Source organism: Camarhynchus parvulus, chromosome 5 (genome assembly GCF_901933205.1).
Source record: "Camarhynchus parvulus chromosome 5, STF_HiC, whole genome shotgun sequence".
NCBI classification, from domain to species: domain Eukaryota; kingdom Metazoa; phylum Chordata; class Aves; order Passeriformes; family Thraupidae; genus Camarhynchus; species Camarhynchus parvulus.
In genome coordinates, this window is record NC_044575.1 from 16,175,086 (window position 1) to 16,198,687 (window position 23,602).

Below are 23,602 nucleotides of genomic sequence, written 5' to 3' on the forward strand. Positions count from 1 at the left end.
ATGGAGAGATTTTTTTTTCCCTCAGCAGCCCTTACAGAGCTGTGCTTTGCATTGTCATCTACAAAGGTGCTAGTAACACCTCAGTGTATTGGCTACTGCTGAGCAGCATTCCCACAGCATCAGGGCTGTCTCCTCAGCATTCTCCCCCTCAGCAGTAGGCTGGGGCATGGATAAGGTTTTGGGAGGGGACAGAGACAGGACAGCTGTCCCAAGCTGGCCAAATGGATATTCCAAATCATGTGATGTCTGCTCAGCAATAAAAGCTAAGAGAATGGGAGGTGGGGTGGGAACAGAGTGGTGTATGTTATGATGTTTGTTTTCTGAAGCCCTACACCTTTGTAAGTGGGCTGGACATCACCTGCTGGTGGGAACTAGGGGATAAATATTTTGTTTGCCTTTTCTTTTGCACACAGCCTTTGCTTTTGCTTTATTTTGACCCATGACCATCCTCTTTTCTCCCCAACCCTGTCCTGTGAGGAGGGTAGTGATAGAGCAGCTAGGTGGCCACCTAATGTCCAGCCAAAGTCAACCCACCACACCTTGACAAACCTCACTTCTAGTTCAGGAGGACTGTAGACAGAAAATTTAGTTGTTATGGCCGTGATACAGAGACTGCATTTTCTTTCCCATGTATGTCCTCTTCTCATGAGAAAACTAAGCCCTCACTGCAATAAAACTTCTTAATGACTCTGTGATAGCAACAACAGTTTATCAGGTTTTGACTTCACAGGTTAAACTTGACTGCCTGTACCAATGGTGATCAAACCAAAGTGTTTCTAGCTCTCATTTTCTGTGCATCCATTTGGCAGAACTATACAGTCTCATCCTTGTTAAATAATGGATAAGGACTGAAAGCATTTTACCCACCATGATCAGTAATAACAGTGAAATCTATGGCACCAGAAATTTGAGAAACTAGAGTATTAGTTATTTTGAGAACTATGGATCCGGAAGCACTGCAAGTCTCAAGGGAAGATCATTGCAATTCTTCTTTGACTAAATTCAATCATTTTCCAGGGTTCAGCTGTGCCCAACACACACAAACTCAATTCCCCCTTATTGAATGAGCAACCACACACCAGCCAGAGTAAGGTTGATGTTTCTGAAGCTGGTGGGGAAACAGAAAAGGATGGAAATCATTTAACAGAAGATATTGGTGCTTGTTCTCCCCAAGTGCAGGCTCATGCAGCATGATGCAGAGAAATACTTCCCCTTTTATTTTTACTAGCAGCCTAATGGTTCTCATGATGAAGAGGAAGGCTTCAAAGCACACCCTGTCCCATGGGTGCACTACAGTCTGGCAGTTCTGACAAACTTTGCTATAAAACAAGGCTCCCTGGGATAACGTACCATGTGTTGCAGTCCACTTTGATGGTTTCCCCGGGTTTATAGAAGTGTCCTCCATGAACACATGGGCACTGATCTTTGGGAATACATCCTCCACTGCCATCCAATACCAGTCCATCAGGACACATGCAGCCAGAAACACATTCTGTGACATACTGCACATTAGAAGATATGGGAGAAGACAACTTGTTAGTGCACAGAAAGAACAGGGAACCAGCAGAGATGTGCTAGCTCTGGATGCCGAAGTTTTGGCTTTTTAAAAAACTCCTTAATTGCAAGCTAGTGGAAATCATGCTACAAACATCACAGGTAGATTGTTAGCTACAGCTGCTGTGTTATCAGTGAAGCAGTTGGCGTGTGCCCAGCATGGCATGTTCCCATCAGTGCCTGATAAGGACAGTCCTACATGCACAGCCCTGCTGTGCTGTGCCCCTGCTGGGAGGTGAGCTCCTTACACAGTGCATGTCCTGCGTCTTGCAGCTTTTCTGACACTCTGATCCAGTTGCTCCAGGACCTGCAGAGCTGCAGTTGAAGTAATACATAGGAGCTGGGCAATCTGCAGTAGGAAAAAACATTTCAGGAAGTAATTTAGAGAGAGCAATAAGGATGCCATCAGCAATTGCAAAACCAGCCAGAGGATTTCAGAGGGCAGCAGGTGTCTATCATTTAAAGTTTCTAATAGTTTTGCTTCTGTCCAATAACAGTGAAGGGAGAAGAAGGCAGATAACTTCTAAGCTTTGGGAAATATCCTCATCGTCTAAAGAGTCTAGTAAGTCTGGTGACATTTTACAAAGACAAATGTTATCAATAACTAACACATTTCAGGGAGAATGGAAAAATGTGCAGAATACTAAAATGTTACAGAAAGTGAGAGATAACACAGAAAAACATTATAAATACTGGCTGACACCATACTGACATTATTTAACAAAATCTCACCTTTCACCAAGACAGTTTCTCCAATGCAGTCTAATCTTCCTTGAATGCATTTGCTAAAGAGATTCCATAAAACAAAACACATCAGCTCTTTGCACTTTTCTCTCTCACCAGGGAGAAAGGCACTGCAAAGCTTCACTTGTCACATGAATAACAAATTCCTATCAAAATGAATATTTGTTACAGCTATCAGTTTCACAGACATGCATTACCATCCCCAGAAGGAAGATTAAAAGACCCAGCTCTTAAAATACTCTTCCTTCATCTGGCACTGGTTTATTGTGTGTTTTCCCTGAATCAAGTTTTTCCTAAGCATTCATTTTCCACTCCATGAGATAAGACTAATACTTTCTAAAATAAGAGATCTCTTAAATTACTAAATGAATATGTGATTACAAAATAGTCTAGAATCCTCAGCTGGAAGACAGCTAGAGAGAGAACATGTAAACATCTAAAGATAATAAAGAAGCCTTCCCCTGGTGGTTGTTTCCATTGATGCCCTAAGGTAGTTGAAAATGAGAATAATGACAATTGTTTTTCAATGCAGATACAAATTAAATACACTATTTTTATTATTTCCCCCCACCCCCCCAGTTTCTCTCTCTTTTTTTTCTATAAAAAAAAAGTTTAAAAACTGATAATTTGGTCTTGTTTTTCATGGACCATTTTTGATTTTTAAATAGTCTGCAGGATGGTGTGGTGGTTTTCACTTTGCTTTTTCATTTCAAAGCCTGAAACTCCTCCAAGCCTTCTGTCTTCTAGAAAACTTGCTCCCACTGTTTGTGGATATTTTTTACACAACAATGAACTCTGCAAGAGATAGATTACAAATATTGTTCTACTAAACATATTTTCAGGTTCTTGTTTGCTAGCATGAATATGGGATTTTAACATTTGCTGTGGCTGCACTTCCTGCCAGGGGAAGATGCAATCTAGGAAAAATTTGCCATTATTCCTAACTGTAAAATGGTGCCATTCATGGATTGGAGCAGAGACTTCCCCCATGAGCCCCGATGTCCTCAGGCACAGAGCAACCTTTGCATCATCAGAGCAACTCACCACATGAGTTTATCCTCTTGGAAGGAGTTGCCAGGCTGAACAATCTTGCCTTTATAGTAGCAGGGGCAGTCATCTGGAGCCACACATTCCTCCTCATCGTTAAGGTAGGTGCCTTCAGGGCAAGCACAGCCCTCCATGGGTGCGATCTGGACCTTGCACAGCGGGTCAGGCTCATCCAGCGAGCGGCAAGACTGGTTACAGTACTTCACACTATAGTTATAAACCATAGTCTCAGGACACTCCTCAGAGGGATCTTTGCAAGAGAAATAAAAGGGATGTATGGCCTTCTTTGTGCAATCATCTCTCATGACTTTAGCATGTCTTTCTGCACACTGGTAGCCATAAACACGCTTTTATCAAACTACCAGACCTTGTCTCCTGGGATTCTGGGAGGATCTACGTGCATAGCCTAAACTTTATGACACTGAACACTGAAATATTCAGCAGGGTGTATATTTTTGTAGTTTCCACAGTTTACATTTCTATCTTATGCCAAGAACTGAAGCCAGTAACTTCTGACTTGTTAAAATTTTATTTTCTGACTTTTACTAATGATTTCTTTGGCTGGAGATAACTTAAGAAATGACCCTATTTTCTAAGAGAGAAATTTGACATTAAATGGCAGTGACAAGGAACTCTGCCAATCCATTGATGCTAGCAAGAAAAGGGTGTTTCAGTTCTCACAGATGTCTTGAGGAAAACTCTTGTTGTCATCCTCTGGGGAAATGAGAAACAAAAGTTTCTAAAATTTCTGGGTTAACCCAACATGTAAAGGCCAAAATCTAAAGAGTTCAACTAACCCTGTAAGACAGTAAAAAGCTGGTTAATTTTCATGGGCTGACAGTATACACCACCATCAAAGGTCCGCCATAGAATCTGCAGTACTGACCCATAGGGATGACATTAAATTTTGTCAGGAAACATCACCCACATTAAGGCTGCAAGAAAGTCTGGCAGCCAGATATCTTTGAAATTTGGAGAGAACTGGAGATCTAGTCATCTTGGGCCTCTTTCTAATTCTGCAGATTTAACCCTGCAGCTGTTTTTCAGATACACACAGATGCACTAGAAGGTACAGGGGTGTTGATCATGGGCACCTGTGCTAATCAGCTTTGCAGCAATGCTAAGAACTTATCAGCAATAGGGTCCATGTTTAAATAAAGATCTGTATGTTTTTTCAGTCCATGACCATGGCACACTTTTTTAGATTAGTTAGTGTGCTAGGCTTGTGTACACATTCAAAACCAGCACCCTACCACCATAAACTATTTGGTTTTCTGGTCCTAGCTGAAGCAAACACAATATCCCCTGTGTAAGTCAGGCAAGGCATATTCTCCTACTTTTTATTCTTTGAAGATACAGCAAGTGGTATTTTTAAGTCAAAATACGTCAAATAAAAAAGATAATTATAAAGATGTTGAATATGAATTTATCTCTGTCTCAATTGTTAGCTATTAATACAATAGAATAGCATGCTTACTTTCTCCCTTAAAATTTTCATAGAGGAATAAAATCACTTTTGATAGCGTGCGACTGGTAAGAGAAAGGTTATTTGATTGTAGTGCTCATGGTCACAGGAGTGACACGCATCTAAGATGACAAATCACAACTGGAGGCATGAGTGCAGAGAACATGAGCATACCAAAGATAACTTCAAGCTAGCTTGCACAGGGAGCACTAGAAAAGCAGTGCCAAGACTGCTCACACCAGTGATCTGCTGGGCAACCAGCAACTCCAGTAATGGCTCATGCTTCTGCTAAAGAGAGTGTAAGAGGCATGCACAGGGTTTAACTAGCAGGATTTGCTTGTTTCACACACTCTGCTGACTGCAGTGTAGACATTTGCTTGGGATACAACCTGCCTTGGATGCTGCCTGCAGCTTGGCAGAGTGGATGCAGCTTCAGGAGCTGGAACAGTTTTTCCAACCCCCACAATGGGACAGAACACAGAGTGAAGGGGGTGGCTCATTTAGTCTTTCACTCATGAACAGTGAGTCATAAACAACCCTACTCTTATCACAGCCATGTTCCCAAAAGATTATTTCTTCTTAAATAAGGCCTAAAAATTATTGTTCTGACTAAAACATGAGCATTTTTTCTCAAGGTTAGTGCTCTGTTTGAGGTAACATTACCTACTGTGCCTTAAGAACACAGATTTCAGCCAAACCAATGCTGCAAACCAGTCTTGATTTGCCATTAAAAATGCCAGTAATTCTATGTTGGGAACAAAGCTTTCAATAAACAGTGTCTCTGTCTAGTGCATAACTCTGCAGGATTCTAGGACAATTTACTGTGGACTACACTGTGTTTGAATTATTTCAGCACAGGTTTGTGAAATTGTTCTTATCACAGTCTTAAATGCCTCTGGCAATGCGTCACTCCAGTTACATTGTTTGCCTCTATTAAGTATCCCAGCTGGCTCCTAAGTCAGGCAATTAAATAGATCATAGCTGCATCAAGCTCCACAAACATAATCATTGTTATGTTGTCTATTCAGATGTGCAATTAGTCAAGAAACCCATACATCTATTTTCATGTCAACAGAGGCAAATCTCACTTGAACTGTCTGACCATCAATGACAACCTGGGAATGTTGAAGCAAAATTCAGAATCCAAGGTAGTGAGTTTTATTTTCAGATTTGATGCTATCTTGTAATAATTTCTGGAAGTGCCAAAGGAAGATACATACATACATGGACTCTGAACTCAGGATTTGGCGACCATGTGTATGTCCAAGAAGATTTTGTTAATTTTTTAGGTAATTCTAAGCTGAAAATGCCTTTTAAGATTTTCACATTCTCAAATATCACCAATATATATTTATTAAAAAAAACATTACTATTTTACTGTAACATGGAAAAATGTGGTTAATGAGTGATGTCATTTGTATTGTCTGGGACAAGAGAACTGAATGTAAAGCAAAAAAGTTATTTGAATTAAAATACATAGGGAAGCCCACGTCTTCAAAAGTAACTTAATTGCTAACTAAACCTAAATTAAATTAACCCTGTTTCTGTTTTGATTTGAGCAATATGCCTTATACTATTTTGCTTATCTGAGTACTGAATTCACTTAAGATTTTACACAAGGAACATACATTGTAAGAGCATGAAGCAGTCACAAACTGAATTTCATAGCATAAATGCTTATTCTGTTTTTCAAAGGCTCTCTAATTTGATGACTAAAGACAAAAGACACTGATTGCCACAAATGGGGCTGTTCCCCCATATCCCTGCCCAAGGAATTTATGTTCACATACCACAGACACCCTGCCTCCAGCCCTGCAGGGACACGCCTGCTGAAGCACAGTCTCTGGAGTAAGTAGAGAGCACACTGCACAGTGCAACTTCACTCTTCTCAGCATTACAGGTGTCATACATGCATTTCTAAAGGACAGAAAAGGACAATAATGGGTATTAATCTGTCTAGCTCATAGAAGAAACAGAAAAACATGTAGCAATTAAAAAAGCAGTCAACCAATATATTTTAAAAAGTATTATTACTAATGAAACTTAATATCTCTAAGAGAAAATGTATGCTAATGAAATACTATGCAAACCTGAGAAATAGCAAATCAGTTACAAAAACTGCAATGACATTATGTCTAAGTCTCATTAACAGATGAATATTAAAAAAGATAGAGGCACCTAGAGTTCATTAAAACACAAAGAAATGTCTTTATCAGCCTCCTATGAGGATGTACAACCTAGGACCTGTCAAAATATATAATCTGAAAATATTGCACAGTGATGACTGGCACTTTGTGTACCTATCTGGTAAGCAGCTGAGATGCACCCAATGACATGACAGGTGCATGGCAGAAGATGGCTTATAGAGAGTCAGTCATATGTAATGACATTTTAAGAAATAGTTATGTAAGTATAGCTGGAATTTAAAGCTTGAGTTTGTTTAATAGTGTGTGCTGTACAAAAGAACACAAATACAGCTAGTCACTCTAGAGCAGTAGGATCATACTGGCTAGACAGTGACTTATCCTGCCATTACTGATGTTGTGGAAAGCCTTTCACGAATCCTGGTTTAAAATCTGATGATATCGGTAGGAGTAACAGACATATCTGTAAGAAACTGGTTATTACTTCTTCTTAACTGAAATTGGAATATCCTATTTTATTTATAGTTTACATTAATTCTAAAGTATATATATTTTCTTCTTGGATAGGTAAAACATAAGCCATATTTGTAAAGGTACTTGAAGACGTATTACGTTCTAGGCAAAAGTTCAGGCTCAGGTATTTTCTCAGTAAGTTGTTTTACACACACACACACAAACACACACACATACACACATACACACACACACACACACACACACACAACTGGCATGAACTTTCTGTGGTTTTGCAGGAACTTCTTTACCATGCACATAAATGTGGCAACTCTGTAGCTCAAACAGCTTTCTCAGCAGCATTATAGAGCTTTACACCAAGAGAACATATGGGCAGCTTCATGCATTTAAAACACAAGGAGACTAATAAGATTCAGAGGTAATAAAAGAGATATAAACAATGTAAATTAGTATTCTCTCCCTTTATGTGAATTTTGAACCAATTCAGACGAAATCCATGGAGCTGGTAAAACTCTCAATTCAATTCCACTCAGAAACACTGATTCTGCTAGTCAAAGAGTGAACTCTTTGACCTTTGAAATCTTGAACTGATTTTTTTCATTTTGTTTCTGGATCACACAACAGAAGCCAGTCAAGTATTTATGGGACTGTAGCCAAAAAGGCCCATCCTGCACAAACTCTTATTTTATAATTTTTCCAATTAGCATCAGTGGACTTCTGTGTGACCAGTCACTACTGTAACCTATTTCACTCCTCTAGGCCAGACAACCTTCATGTGGGATCAGTCTCTGGACTAGATTACACCACCCATTTGGAGCAGTACCTTACCTTGATGTACACAGAAGGGTCTACAACAGAATGGCAGGTGGCAAACACACTGCTTGTATTGGACAGAAGAGCACACCAGTGCTGGGCAAATTTTTCTGAAGTGGGAAAAAATATCATTGTCCATAGTCACTTAAACCACATTACTATCTGACTCAATATTCTTATCAGGTATCACATTGAACTAAAATGTCCTGAAGTGTTTAGATAATGCTGGATGGAAATACAGGTCATTAACTTATCAAAGGGATAAGCATAGTTGGATGGATGACCAGCCATTTTCCTAAAAGAGAGGTTTCACCTTCTAAGTATATTACTGCAGCTGGATTTGCAGAACATATACAGAACCTCCCCATTTTCACTGTTTTTCATCAAACTTTCTTAATTCTTTACAGCCAGATAATTCCTTATAGTCAAGCAATAATATCAAGCATGTAATAATCAGTGAGTTGTGTGGCTGTGAGCTGCAGCTTTAATTATATGTGGCAGTACTTAGGAGAGGTCAGTCCAAATAATACATATATCTAAATCCAGTCAGAGTGAAAAATCAGACAGGACGCCTAGTACAGTGCAAAGCTTGCTTAACTCAGCGCTGTTGATAAGCTCCTTCTCTGGACTTCAGCACAGCTGTAACAACCTAGACTGGATGAAGAACTTGCCTAAATATTGGCAGCCAGGGGTGCTCTGCCTTAAGCCTAAATTGCTGTCATTTATGCTGCATGTGCTTTTCAAGTCATCAGCGAATGTGTTGGCTCTTTCACCAGTAGTGCTGTCTTTTTGTTTTGAAAGCAAAGCTATCCTCTTAAAGACCTTCAAAACACAATATTTTTTTCTCTAGTTATAGCCTCAAAGGTAGAGGGTTTTGATGTTTATGAGATTTCTAAAGCTTTTTTGATTATCCATCATGTGAAAATTATTTCACACTGATAAGCCAGGGATGAAAAGCCTAGTACCTTTATCCACGCTGTTTGAACAAGGATCTTCAAAGCTGTCCTCAACATCAAAACAGCTGGCTCTAGTCTTCCATGAGTTACCAAAAGCAGAAGCTGAATCTTCCACAGCTCCAGTGACTGTTCTGAAGTCATCAGTCTGGATGTTATTGAAATTGCCACAAAGACCTTGCATGGGAGGCAAAAAAAAAGGCAAAAGAAAAGAAGAAATCACTAGATGGATGAAAAAGGAATGGCTTCTAGATGAACACTCTTAGCTCTGTAATGGACCTCGCCTGAGACAAATCCATTTTCCCTCAGAGACTTCCTGATGTTCCCACAAATCTGATAGGACCCTGTGTTTAGAGTGTATTTATTATTTTTCTGCATTACAGTAGCACTTAGTGATAGCACAAGGAATGGAACTGCTTAAATGTGCTTCAGTAAACACTGGCAGACAAAGAGTATTTTCCCCAAAGGCTTATAAATAAAGGAAATGGCAAAAGAAAAACAAAATGGGTCAGAGAGACAGGGTGTAATCCCATTACACAGACTGGAAACAGAAGCACAAAAATCTTAAATGGTGTAAACAGGAGATTAGTGGCAAAACCAAGAACATAGTCTGCACTTCACAAGTCTCTGATGAAGGCCTGTTGAAACAGATGGAGTCTAAAAGATTGCACACACTAAACATCACAGAGATTTTCTCCAGCACATTGGAAGGGTTTAGCCTTATGTGTCCTACCAGATGTGCGATTCTGAAAGGAATGATCCACTGTTACGGAGAGCTGCATTACAGGTTTCATTTGCACTCTGATCTGCACTCCAGCTGAGCTCAAGATTTTGATGAAAAACGTAGATTGTCTGAAGATGGTGATGCCATCTAAAGAAGAAAGAGAAAAAGAAAAACATGTTGTATGCACTTGCAAATCTTTACAAAGCTGAGCAAACAGGAACTTCCATTTGCCAGTGCATGCAGTAACACAGATTCCCAGGGAATCCCAGATCTAGTATCCACCTAACAGTGAGTAGGATCGTGTTCTTTCCAGAGAAAGGAGCAGGAATCCTTTTGCAAAAGATGTAGGCTGTTCTGTGGAAGATACGAGGAAGGGGATTTACCTTTTCTTACAGGCAGCTTCACAATGAAATTGTTCATGTAGATATTTCCACAGGAACATATTTTTATAGTCTGCAGGGAAAAGGAAAAAAGGCTACAGTAGTGAATGCATATGATGTGAGACAGACAAGAGCAACCTGACAAGCCTCAGTAAGCATTGAGAAGTAGTGTCTTCAAAACCTCATCACCTCTGGGGTCAGTGTAACTCAGTGTCCAGACACCATACAAACAATGTAAGGAAAATAGAAGTGACCTCCTATGTATTGCTAATTAAAGACAGTTACTCACAGTTCTTCCTAGTGTGACCAATACATTCTTTAGACAAGTCATTGTCCTTGAAGTCCCACACTGAATGATCTCCCCAATCACCACAACTGTGTCATCAGCGTTCTGAGAAGACATGAGAAAGGTATGTGCAGACATTGTTAGCATGTTACAGGCTGGGAGCTTGAAGAGAAGAACGTGTAACTGAAAGGCTAAGAAGGAGTAATGAAAGAACTGGGGTATTTGATATCTAACTGCAAACTATTTATTGCCAAAATCAATAATTTCACTAACTTTCCTTTGCACTCCTTTTCCTTGCTATCAGCTTGTGGGGATCTCATTTGCAGGCATTCACAGATAATTCAATCTTTTTGAAGAAATTTTGGTCCATCCACTTCCTTCTGACAGTCACACATGAAGAAAGCTTCAAAAGAAATGCTTGAATCAACACTAATAAATCCATTAAGAAAATTATTTAATTAAAAAAAAGTACAAGTATGTTGAAGCTGCAAAGCTTTGAAGCTAAGCATCAGCAACTGACTTGCAATCCATTGCAAATTCAAAAATTTATGGGGTTTAAGACTGAGCATGTGTTGAAGTGCTTTGCTGGATTGGTTCCATTTAATTAAATTAAGTAATATAAAGCTTCAGCAGTTTAAAGCCTTGTGCTACTCAGGAGATTTAGGAATGAAAAGAGAAATTGCTTGTACCTTAGCTAAGACATAATGACAGTTGCCATGAAAATTGAACCTCTTATTATCGAATGTTGTTATATGGAATCCTCCATCTATGTGGCAACTTCCAGAGCAGGGCAGAGAGATACAGCTCCAGTGGCCTCCTTTGCAAGTACTGTGCAAAATCCAAAAAGCAGCCATTAGAATAAACACAGTTTCAAGGGAGCAAAAGTGACACACCATTTTAATCTGCACAGATGTGGCCTCTTTGTGTTTTAAGGTCATTATCTTGGCTTCTTATTCAAACCCTGTGGGTGGAAGCCTTTTATTAGGCCCTAAAGTGTGAGGGTTGAATTCCTATCAGTGAGAGAGTTAACTGCACTGGGCTTTGGGCTGGCTCCCTCAGAGACACACTGAGATGGGAAAGCAAGACATGGTTTTCTGGGCCTAAATTGTTTACTTGACTTTTTAAAGAAAGAAAGAACTCCTTCAAGCAGGATCTTGCAACATCTTGAGCTGCTGATGCAACTGTTCAGCAATTCACTGATGGGATGTTTCAGCATTGTTTCAGCAATTGTGGAGGGCCTCAGATAATGAGCAATTCTCACACCTGTGCACACAAGAAGAAAACAGTCCAGCCATATAGGGGACTAAATGAGGATGTGGCAAGATGGAAGCCACACAAAGCCCACTAAGTTCAATTACTCAAAATTTCTGGATTTGAGGAGCATTTTCTCAAAATGCAGGATAATCCAAAGGGGCTTGCAGAATGTTTGGCCATCCACCATACCACATTTCATTCCTCCCTATAGCAAAACTATAACTGATGGTTAGAAAATGATGTTGTGTCACAGGAGCCCAGATAACACATACAGAGTAAGAAATGAAATTGTTCTGAGAGTAATATACCTAAGATGTTATCACCTTTCACAAGTAGAGAATGGAGATGGGTTCAAGCTGACAGGTTTTTTCTAAATCAAATAATTCTCAAGGATCAGGACTTCTGAGATCTGACCTTTAAACAGTCTTGTGGAGATCTGGATGTTGTTGGAAGTGCCACTTTTTAACATGGTGTGACTTCACACCTCACTATAGTGGCCAAAGTGTCTGAATTAATCAGTAAAGAGTCTCATTTTTCTACATTCTGAAATCTTGAGCTCAGTTTTCACAAGCAGTTTCAATTGAAGGTGGGTAATAACTACATGTGGTTGAGGAATACCTCTAAGTTTTCCTACACTGTTGAAATTCAGAGCAAGGTTTTGAATTGTTGTTTAAGACAAATGACAGGAAAATATTAAAAAAAAAAAAGGAAAGTACAGAATGCCACTCATCAATGTTTTGAAATAAATACTTCTGCCTTGTTAGTGCAATCAAGACCACAACAGTACCAGTTCTGGCAGGGAGTGGAGTAAGTTCCTCCAGATGAGTAGACTTTGCCTTGAAATGTACAGGGGCAGCTGTCTCTGGGGATGCACTTCTTGCTGCTGAGGTCATCAAGGATAGTTCCTGTTCAGACAAAATGACTAGTTAATATTCCTTAGGTGAGTCTGGGAAATGCCATCAAGGAAGATTAGAATATGGAAAAAACTCTGGAGTATTCAGCATTTCTTTAAATGAATGGGACACTTTTAAAGAAAAACACCACACCAGGCCCTTTCAGATGTTAATGAATGGGTAATATTTCTAACTAGAACTCAAATGAAAGCAATGCAAAACTCAAAGAACATTTCCTGTTACAAAATCTTTCACTGTGAGCAGAATTATCAAGTGCCAGATTGCAAGGGTGTGAGCCAGTTTCCATCCCTTTTAACAGTGAATATAACAGGAATCAGAGCCTCATCTTAGACTATTTCATGTGCAAATTTACACATGCACATACCTGGAAAAGCATGTATGTTTTGTGTCACTGAAGTTATGGCTAGATTTAGTGTCATAGCAGGGAGACATCTCATGAGACATCTTCACCTGCTTTCTTACTGTCTAGAGAGCGCCTCTTCTCTTTCCATATCTGCACCATTTTTTCCCTGTCTAGTCCTTAGAAGTTTTTGCCTCCCTTCTCCAGTGTCAGGATCTTTAGAAATCTGGCTCTTCCAAGAAGAAAGTTGGTAAATTATGCTAGAAGAAGCAGTTTATTTGTTGTGTGAAATGGTAAAGAAAGGGAATAATCTCCCTTTTTGTCCCTTGATGTGTGTGATCATTGGCAGAAGCGACCTGCCTTACCAGGAGGACAGAAACAGCCATCTGTACATGGGGCTTTACAAATCTTGCTCCTTTCTGGATCTGCACATGTGTCAGCACAGGAATTTCCACATTCCATGTACTCCATGTTGTTTGGGCATTCCTGATCTGCAAGACCAAACCAAAATGGAGTACGTTAATGATGTATTTATAATACCTCTCAAATTGTTGTGTCACTACCCAACCCCTTCTTCCTCCTTTCCTCCATATCTTGTTTGCAAGACCTTCTATGCAGATATGTTGTGTTTGTTCAACGTTTTAAAGGAATGTTTTATGGCCACTTTATCTTTTGGACAAAACTGTGCTGCTGGGAAATGTGAGCTATTTCACATTACTTTACTAGCTCAAGGTTGCCTGAAGTCACAATACAAGCAAAGAACATCAGAATCGTTTAGGCAGTGATAACAGTTTTTTTTTGCCTGAAGCATCAGTACTTCTGGCATTAATTTGCTATCCCAATCCACACCAGCAGTTTGGGTGAACTACCTGTAGCCTTCCCCCTGGATTTAAAGAGATTTCCTTCTCAGTAACTGGACTACTGAGTATGAAAACACAAGGTAAGATAAGTATGAACATGTTGCTCTTCTCAGTAACTACTTCTGTCTAGTTGTCACCATGTTGAAATAAGGCTCTTTATGAGTTAACTGTGCAGAGTAAAATTAAAAAAAAAAAAGAACTCGAGAAAACTTAGTTGTAAGAAGGAGGTGGGCAACATCAAGGTATGGTTCTAATTTAAGGAGCAAAATTAAGTTAAATTTGCAGAAATATTTCCATTAACAATGTTTGTGTCAAAGTATTTTCACAGATTGATTCAAGGCAGTTACCAGAGCTCCTAGCTTTGCTCTGCTGGGATCAGAATACTTGTGTAAATGTCTAACCTGAAATAAATCTCCAGAGCAGTCGCTACTTACAGCAGAGTTCTCTGGTTCTCCATTCCCCAGGGTCTCCCTTCCTCAGGACACAATCTCGAGAGTACTGGTTTAAAGTGCTGCATATGCAGCTGGGAACCAAGTCAGAATGAGAAGAATTAACTGCACAGTGGCACATATCCTCAGCACAGGTCTCTATGTAGTCATCAAAGGCAACCACTCTGGGGCAGTTTCCAAAACGGGACATAAGTTTCTTGCATCCTTTTTTCTATTAAAAAAAAAAAAGCAGGGGGAAAGAAAAGCAATACTTGATATTTTACCACCTTTTAGGTTTTTGAATATACACCCCAAGTTTTGATGACACAATTCCAGGGTCACAGAATAATTCAAGTTGGAAGTGATCTCAGGAGATTATCCAGTCTAACTTTCTGCCACAATGTCCTTTGCCTTGTACTGGAAGCTGTCATTCAAGTGGGCATTTTCCCAATAGCTATTTCTTTAATACCATAATAGGATATTCTTTCAGCTATAAGATCATAATTTTGTTCAAAATCATGTGTAGAATTCTGAAAAATTCAGTTTAGTGCATGCTCTGTAATTAAGATTTGTTTCAACATTCTCTTCAACACTGTAGGTTGCGAGGATTTGTACTTCTTGGTCCCACACACTTACATATGTACTGCATCTATTGTCTTTCCTCCTGGGATGTCTTCCAGTGTGGTCATCTGGGCTCACATCAGCACACTTTTGTGATGGATCCTCTACTTTGTGGAAGTTCCCAAACTGTCTTGGATGCATTTTATACCCTGCAAAAACACCCAGATGCATTTCAGTAACTTCCCACAATTCCCTAGGTCAATTAATGGGCTACAAAAATGCACTTACTCTTTGGGCTCAAAGGCAGTATGCACTTCATGAGATGCCCAAATTTAACCAGCATCCATATCTTATGGAGGATGACAGCCTGATATAACCTTCTGTTGGGCTAGAGTCAGGAATCTGGCACGCTTGTATCAAGGCCTGCTGTCAGCCTGAACTTTCTGTTACTTCTGATAATTTCCAGATTTCTCTTTGTTTTGGGTGTGTTTGATCTTACAGAGTTTTCTGTTCACATGTGTAACAGTCATACAGGTATCACATAAAGGGATGTTGTTATAACTTTGGATTCAGTCCTGCAGCTAATATCCCAGGATGAAGGTTTCTTTCCATCCACACAACCTGGTGCAGGATTAGAGGCTCAGCTATTTGCAATATCTAAAGGTGTCAGTGGATGGCACCACAATTTCTCCAAAGATACTTTGTGTTTTCCCTGATGCTTTCATTTCATTATAGAGTAAAAAACAATCACAAATAGAATGATTAAAATAGAAGAACAGAAAATGCACTCCTGCATTTCCTGAAAGTATGTTATTGTCAGTGGGGAACCTGGCAATGATGCTGCATGATAGCCAAGTAATTAACTTTGGTCAAAGAGGTTGGAGACTCTTACAAATACAAAAAAAGCAGAAAATCCCAAATATCTCAGAACCTCTTAAAATACATCTCCTGCATATGCAAATATTCATGTGCCTGTCAGGAAATCTTAAAGCCTGCTCAAAGGAAACAGATATCGAGTTTCATGTCATGTATAAGGAGGTCTGTTCTGGATGAAATATGCTGTATTTATGACCTACCTTCCAAAATCAAATCATTCTTCTCATTGCCATCATAGTTCCCACACAGACCACATATTTTCTCTTTATATGTTTCTTCCAGGTCCAGCTGAAAAAGAGGAAACACAGAGTTGAAAGGCTTTTCCCCATATCAGCAGGACTTGTTGCAAAGTGATACACAGCTGAAAAGTGAAGCGGCAGAAATGCTCATTCCTAGTTTGTAGCAATCTCCTTTTCTGGCACAAATCTCTCATAAAACTTATCTGCAGACAGACTGAATTCAAATGGGAAGAGAATCCTCCAGCAATTGTCATTCCTACCCACTAAAGATGTAACTGAAGCATGTTGAATACTGGATGAATCCCTGGACCAGTGTCTCCCAGTATAGACACTGTGTATAGAGACATTTGGTACCTCTTGCAGGATACCACAGCTCCTCTCTGGGCAGGTCAGATAACTGTGCTCTAATGCTGGATGCTGTAAAGAAGCAGCTTCTGGTTAACTTTTAGCCATAGATAATGTATTTTCTAGTCCATAGGGTGATAGAAAATTTTATAGTACTTCTAGGCGTGGGTCTGCCAAGCATTACTTATTTTCCCCATACTTAGTGGAAATAAACAGCCAGGTTAGCACACTATTGCCTTTCTGGATAAAACTATTGCACCTTATCATTCCTACATGCTTGGGGAACAGTACTGGTGCCACTCAGGTCCACCCAAAAAAGGCAGTGCTTTTCCTACTGTTGTGTCCACTCTACAGTAATGTACAAATACTGCCTTTAACACTTTAGGTGTTAATTAGTACATGGGAAAGGGGAAAGCAAATACTTCAATAATTTCAATATCACTTGATTACTTCCTGATATCTTTTCTCTCTATTCCCCTTTTACCCTATCTCTATCTCTCTGAATGGCATGACTTGACACACAACTTCCATTTCATTAATCTCAGTCCTGATTGTGAAGGATAAGGATTCACACACAAAAGTGTAAATGCACTGGTACAGAAGAGGATATTCCAGGGTAGATGTTTAGGGGAGAATTCCCACATAGCATTGCTTTGGAATGAAAGAGGCCAAGGTCTGAACTGGTCACACATATCAGTTTCCCACACAATATGGGCATGAGACAGAGTAGCAAGGCAGAGCTGGAGGGCTGCTGCTGCCAGTGCCTCATGAAGCAAGGAGCTAACTGCAGATGTGCTATATCCAGGATTAACCCTTCTGTCACAAAAATTAGCGGGAATACCATGGGGTTGTGCCCCCATGCTCCTGCCCTGTGAAACTATTGCCCAGTTTGGTATTTTTCTGAGTTTATGGACAGAGTGATACCTCCCACCCATAATTTCATATATCAACAGAGTGCCTGCATCCAGCCCTGCTTTTTATTACTGATGAGGTTCACCAGGAGGAAAACAACTAACTGACTGTTCATACTAGGAGAGTGTCAGCCCAGTTCCACTTGAGTGTCAGGCCCAGCTTGGAAGTGACTTGGAAGTAAGTACAGGTGTCCTCAATCAGAATGCTCTTCAAGCTGAAAGGCATGGCAATCCTGGAAATTTGAGGGGAAAAAACAGATTGCAGTGAAAAAAAGACTGATGAAATCCTTACAGATACATAGGAAGGAAAACTAGAGTTAAAAGGAACTAAATAAGACATGGGAACACTCTTTGCAAGGTCAGACTTCGTCCACACAATGCATTACATTGTCCACTGTGTCCTTTTAATCCATAACACAATGCATTATAAAGTTTATAAAGAGCAAGATGACAATATTGGGAAAATGACCCTCCACATGAGGACACTGCAGGTTATCATCATCCTTCCAGGACCTCCTTGATATCTGGGATTCACAAAGAACTCTGTTCTGTTACTCATGTACTCATGCAACTCAGACCTGCACTACTTTTCCATCTTACCAAGACAATTACAGTTCACTTTGCAACAGTGTAAAAACTTAGAAATTCAGAAAATGGCTAGAAGATAGGAGATTTCTTGCCCCTTTGATTTAGGAGACACATATGGGTTTCAGTGCTATAATTACAACAGAGTGGTGCTATTCTATATTTGGTTGTTTCGAGAAGGCTGTCAAGACAGCCCATATGCTTGCAATTTTCTCTTCAACAAAATTGTGAGGGGTTTTCCCAGAGTCAAAGGTTGCCTAGGCCCTTCATAATTCTTTGCTAGGAGCAGGACTCTGCACTTCTCATGGGGACTGTCCTTGATATTGTGCCAAACTTTCAGCTATTGTTGCATATGATTTTTACTTAGGGAATATTTTTTACCCTTCTCTTTGCAGTTTCCTTTGTGGTTTACTTTGAATTGGAATTAAAGGTGTGGATTTTGACTTCTAAAAATTCTGCCTTTTCTTATAAGAAGATCCCTGACCATGTTGTGATCTGCAAAGCAGAGCAATTTTCTAGACTAATCTACCTGGAAATGGAAAACTATCCCTAAAAGAGCCATTTGTTCCTGAACAACAACATAAAACAGTAGGGTTAGTACCACAGAAATAATGTTTTGAGAAAAAAAGAAAAACCACCAAGCTTCTACAGATCTAAACTTACATAAATAAAGTGTTGGGGTTTATGTACTTTCCTTCATCCCTCCCTCTCAAATCAAAGCAACATTAAGGAAACCTTAAAACACCTTCTGTTTTTGTAATATACACATTGCTCTCTACTTAACTTATTGGTGTTGGTCTCTGGGACATGTAGTTTAGTTTAAATGCCTCTTGCCTTCTCAAACACTATGGGGGGGGACTCTTCACAATACCCTGCTCAAAAAGCTATACATCTCCTACACCGCCACTGCTTTCCAGTCAGACCACCTAACATGTAGCAGGAAAAATGCAGCTCAAAACAACATTTCAGCCTTTACTCACTTCTTCCCATTCACCGTGATTCCCGTCTCCTTCACCTCCAGGACCACTCCATCAATGGTGACAGTGAAGTAGATCAGGAAGCTGTTCTTGGCACTGCGCCTGATCTGAATGTTAAAGTCCTGATAGCTGTCATTGCAGTGCGAAGCGAAGACATAGGTGCAGGTTCCAGGAAAAGTAAACTTTACGTGGTCAAATGTATGGAAGTGGAAGTTGCCCCAGGTGACACATTCACTCCTACTGACAGTAGAGACCTGGACTAAAGAAAAATCATAGCAGGGGAGCTTAGAAATTCACCCCATATTAGGTGCCTGTCCCTTTTTTTGCTGAAAAACATTAAAGGGGCAGATTTTCAAAGGCAAAAATGATAACTCCTGGAAGATACTAGCCTTTGGGAAGCAGTTTCATCTCACTGAACTTTTGAAGTCCATTACTTTTGAAGTACAGAGACACCTGCAATGCGAGCAGATTAGCCTAGTCTCCTTTGAAGTTAACAGTGAAAAGCAGAAGTTAACAGTGAAAAGCAGAAGAGGTTCAGCTTTCTCATCTCACCTATGTGCCTAGCAAGAAGATGCTGTAAACCACATGCATCTCTCCATTGTCTAAAAAGGCTGTGTCTATATTCATGCTGTAGACATATTTGCACTGTAGATATCTGAAGTGAAGTGATGAGAATCCCATTCTGGATGTCTAAATCTCATTTAACTCAGGCAAGACTTTGTGTTGAGTGCTTTCCAGGAGATATCACAGGTGTCATGAATTTACAGCAAAGTGGCAGCTGCTGATCTCAGTGGTTGAGGCTGCTACCAGCCTCAGGTTTTGGCTAAGAGGTACTTGGTTTTCCTTCTCAACCAAAACTCATGTTTTGGACCTCTAAGCTTTACCTCTGTCAAAGGTATAGATACATAGTCTAAGTGCAGATAAGACATTACTTCAGAAAGCAGTTTTCACATCACTGAGCAGTTTTCACAAAGAAAACATGAATCGCCTTGAATTAAATTATACATACCCACTAGAAAATACTTTCAGGATTTCTTCTGAAAGAATGACAAATGAAACAGGCAAATTTCTTTGTGTTGTTCAGGTAGCATATTTAGGACTATCAACACAGATATCCACCACAGATCAAATCTAAAAGTTACTCATTTACTCAGTGAACTCTAAAATTTTATTAAATATTCCTGCCTAAGAATCAGCAGGGAAGAACTGAGAAATTAAGATCATTATGTTATAAATGTGCAGCCCAAACTCAAGTGCCCCGTAAGTCCTTGCAGAAACAGCTTTTTAAAGGGACTGCTACTGTCATAGGTGGTTGCAGCACTGGAGTAGGGCAATTCAGCACTTTTCTACACAGTCGTGAGGGCAAGTGAGAAAGTTTGGGTATCCTGGAAATGAAATTGCTGGAATTACTAAGGCAGCAATAACTGGTACATCAACTGTGTATTAAGCAGTTGGGAAAAGTGTAAGAGATTAAAAATCAAACCAGGAGGTAGCAGTGCACCAGAGCACAAAAAATGTGATTCCTGCTAATGCAGCATTTCATACTGGTCAATCAAGCCTAGCTGGTGATATGGTAAGTACTTCTTTTAGGAAGAATATGTGTGAAATGTGTTGAAAAGGGTGTCACCATTGTTTTTAGTTTGGTTTGGTTTGTTTTTTGGTACAAACTGCATTCGAGGGTCTCCTCTTTAAGAATAGTCACTTAGAGCATAAAACATAAAACACTACCTAGTAATGAAAGAAAAAAAGACATACTTAAATGGTTGGTAATCAGGATAAAAAGGTACCATGTTTAACAGTATCTGGCATGTCTGCATCTCATATGAATATGTGACAAATTCTCATTTGTCAACTCTATTTCTCACCTATGGAGAGCTATATGAGAGCAAGTAATGCAAGAATTAGAATATTTTCTTACCTATCTGAACTGGTTCTTTGGCCTTGCAAAAACTCCAGATTAGGCAGAAGATCCAAAATGATCTCCCGTTTTTTATTTCCATCTTGCCATGAAGTTGTAACTTGAAAATCCTTTCAGGGAAGTGTTTTTTCTTGGCTTATAGGCAGATTTTTATAGTCCAGGAGTTTGGCATGAGAACAAAACACTGATGGCAGGGTCCCTGAAAGGTGGAGCTTCATTAAATTTTCTTTCAGTCATTCATTATTAGCACCCAGAAACCTCCTCTCTCTCAGACAGGACAGGTATTCAGTTCTTTATTGCTTTATGGGGACAGAGAGCTGTCTGTTTCAAATTTCCTCCTTTGAAAATAGGTCCCCTCACTCTCCTCCTACAGTTATTTCTATGGCAGCAATAGTTTTTATTTTTTTATAACATCTGATTAGTTGCAAGCAATCACTGACCTCTTTCAGAGTTTTTCTCTGTCTTGCACATCAGCAGAATCCCCCAGCACAAGCAATGTGTTTGTTGCCTCTAGCAGCTTTAATGGCGACTCCTAAACAGAGCAAAAAGTATTATCAGGTCAAGCATAATGTATGGTTTATTTAGAGCAAAATCGTTTGGCAGGAGGGCATTGTCCCTTAAGAAGTATACTCAAAATATTTTACAAAAAAAGGCCGGATTTACTGCTTCAGTAGACCAGAAAAAAAACCAAACGTATAAAAATTCTTACCTCAACTGCACCAATAGGATTTCGTTTATTCATATTGTAGACCACAGTTCATTCCTTCACCACCTAAATTATGCTGCTGCAAAAGAGTCCCCTGGTGCTGTCAAAGTACTTTAATACCCTACCACATACCCATAAAAAGTCCAGTGAGCTCAGTCATGAGCTCTGCAGCCCCTTGTAGGACACCCTACAAGGATATTCTGATATCAGTAATTTTAGAGTCCCTTCTGGAGATTTACTTGCTTTGTTGACACAAACTGACCTTGCATTTCTTTTCCTCATCTGTGCCATGGGGGAACTGCTCCTGACAAGAGAGGAAGCCTCTCACCTACTCCCAGAAAATCAAACATGGATAACAGACATTCCCATGCTTCCAGCTGCTCCATTCCCTTTAGGAAAACAGCAGAGTGATTGCAAGTAGTTAAGTGGGCACAGATACAGTTTAAGGTGGACATAGTTTTGCCCCTTCTTGCAAGGCCTCAGGTCAAGCCTGCCCATGCCCCCATTGGGGAATATGAATATGAATGCCTTTTATCTGGTTGGCAGACACCAAGCTGGGCCTTGGGAACAGGGTCTTGCTCACAGCTTTGCCAGACTTTGTGCTATTGCCAAAGTGGAGTGTCCCAAAGCTGGCCCACTGCTGCTGCCCTACACAGGCACAAGGTGCTTTGCAGAACCACAGGTGACAGCGTCTGCCAGATGAAGATTTGCTGCTGCCCTTGCTCTAAAGAAAAGCCTGCACCAGCGTGCGTGAGCATTGTGCAGGGCATGAAACATGAGTTCGTGTTACCCCTTTGCCACTGTCCGTGTCCCATTAATTCCATTGTCAGTCGCACTGGAGGCAGGGCACTACTGGAAGGCAGCTCTTGAAGCCCTGCCATTTTGGCTGGAATACAGAACCAACAGACTTTATGGCACTGGTGATGGAAGTCATGGACTGCTGCTGCTTTTCCTTTTAATCACAGCACATCTTCCCTCCTAATCTCTGTCCAAATAGGTACAAAGTTAGGAGAATATCTAGTAGATAAACTTAACCATGAGAATATGACATTGAGAATGATCTGAAATTGAATACATGATCTGAAATTTAATACAGTGAAATATCTATTGAATGATCTGAAATTGAATACAGTGAAATATCAACACTCAAATACAACAGATTCTCCTGGTAATGTTTATACTGAGTTCCTGTTCAGGACACAGAACAAGGCTAATGGCAAGTGTGGGGAAGGGCTGTGAAGCCCAGAAGGAAAAGCATATTGGTCAGTAGACCACAGATACAGACTAAGAGAGCTTAGTTGAGGTAAAGGTGGATAGCTGAAACACATTAATTTTCCAAAATCAATGCTAGTGTCAAAATCCAAATGCAGAACTCTGCTGAGATAAAGACCATATTTCTTCAGTCACTGTCCTCTTCCTTTCCCATTCCCACCCAAGAAATCTAAGTACCTATTTAATTCATTTTAGTATGAGAGTAGAAGGAAGAATCAGACTCTAGAAGTATGATTCCTGACTCTGGAAAAAGCCCCCTTTATTCCCACTGAGCTGCACAAAAGCAGCTGGAACCATGTAATAACTGCTTGCCAGAGATACCCTTCAGGTTGGAGTAGTTCTTTGATGACAAAGACATAGTGACGTTGACCTCTGCAACTTCCAGCCCTTTGTGTTCTACATTGTGTGTGGTGATTCAAGGTAATGGGAGGATGGGCAGGAGGAATGAGTTAGGCATGATTTCCCCCTGTAAGCCCCACTTAGCACTTAGGGGCCTGGGAAGAACATGAACAGCACATGTTAAAACTTTTCAATGAAAATACAGAATAAAACAAATGATTCATTGAACCAACATTCACTTATGCTCTAGTCAGCAGAGATTGTAGTAGTCTGGGATCCTCCCCTGCGAAAAGCAAGAGCAAAACTCTACTCAGAGAAATGGGAAACCCAGTCCTGTTGCTCTGTACCTAGCCATTTTCTTACCTCTGCTTGTCTGCTCTGTCATTTGTGCCATTCCTTTGCCATTTCTTGGGGAGCAGAGTTTCTGTCAATGACTAACCAGAGCTGCTGCTTCTGGCTTCTCCACAGATACTGCGGGCTACACTCCTTAGAA

General features: G+C 40.1%; 1 protein-coding gene across 1 annotated transcript in view; it reads right to left on the bottom strand.

The window, feature by feature from the left end:
- LOC115904126 (mucin-5B) overlaps positions 1-20,885 on the bottom strand; it is a 41,011-nt gene extending 20,126 nt beyond the window's left edge. The window contains exons 1-19 of the mRNA XM_030949283.1: positions 20,793-20,885; positions 18,878-19,133; positions 17,431-17,545; positions 16,018-16,105; positions 15,017-15,150; positions 14,387-14,612; positions 13,458-13,583; positions 12,626-12,743; positions 11,274-11,412; positions 10,588-10,689; positions 10,302-10,371; positions 9,928-10,065; positions 9,207-9,371; positions 8,257-8,351; positions 6,601-6,727; positions 3,343-3,595; positions 2,287-2,339; positions 1,803-1,903; positions 1,351-1,502 (exon numbers count right to left, since the gene is read on the bottom strand). Of these exons, the coding sequence (XP_030805143.1) occupies positions 1,351-1,502; positions 1,803-1,903; positions 2,287-2,339; positions 3,343-3,595; positions 6,601-6,727; positions 8,257-8,351; positions 9,207-9,371; positions 9,928-10,065; positions 10,302-10,371; positions 10,588-10,689; positions 11,274-11,412; positions 12,626-12,743; positions 13,458-13,583; positions 14,387-14,612; positions 15,017-15,150; positions 16,018-16,105; positions 17,431-17,545; positions 18,878-19,133; positions 20,793-20,874 (2,540 nt within the window). The 5' untranslated portion in view covers positions 20,875-20,885. The remainder of the gene's footprint in view (positions 1-1,350; positions 1,503-1,802; positions 1,904-2,286; positions 2,340-3,342; positions 3,596-6,600; positions 6,728-8,256; positions 8,352-9,206; positions 9,372-9,927; positions 10,066-10,301; positions 10,372-10,587; positions 10,690-11,273; positions 11,413-12,625; positions 12,744-13,457; positions 13,584-14,386; positions 14,613-15,016; positions 15,151-16,017; positions 16,106-17,430; positions 17,546-18,877; positions 19,134-20,792) is intronic.
- Between the last annotated feature and the right edge of the window lie 2,717 nt (positions 20,886-23,602).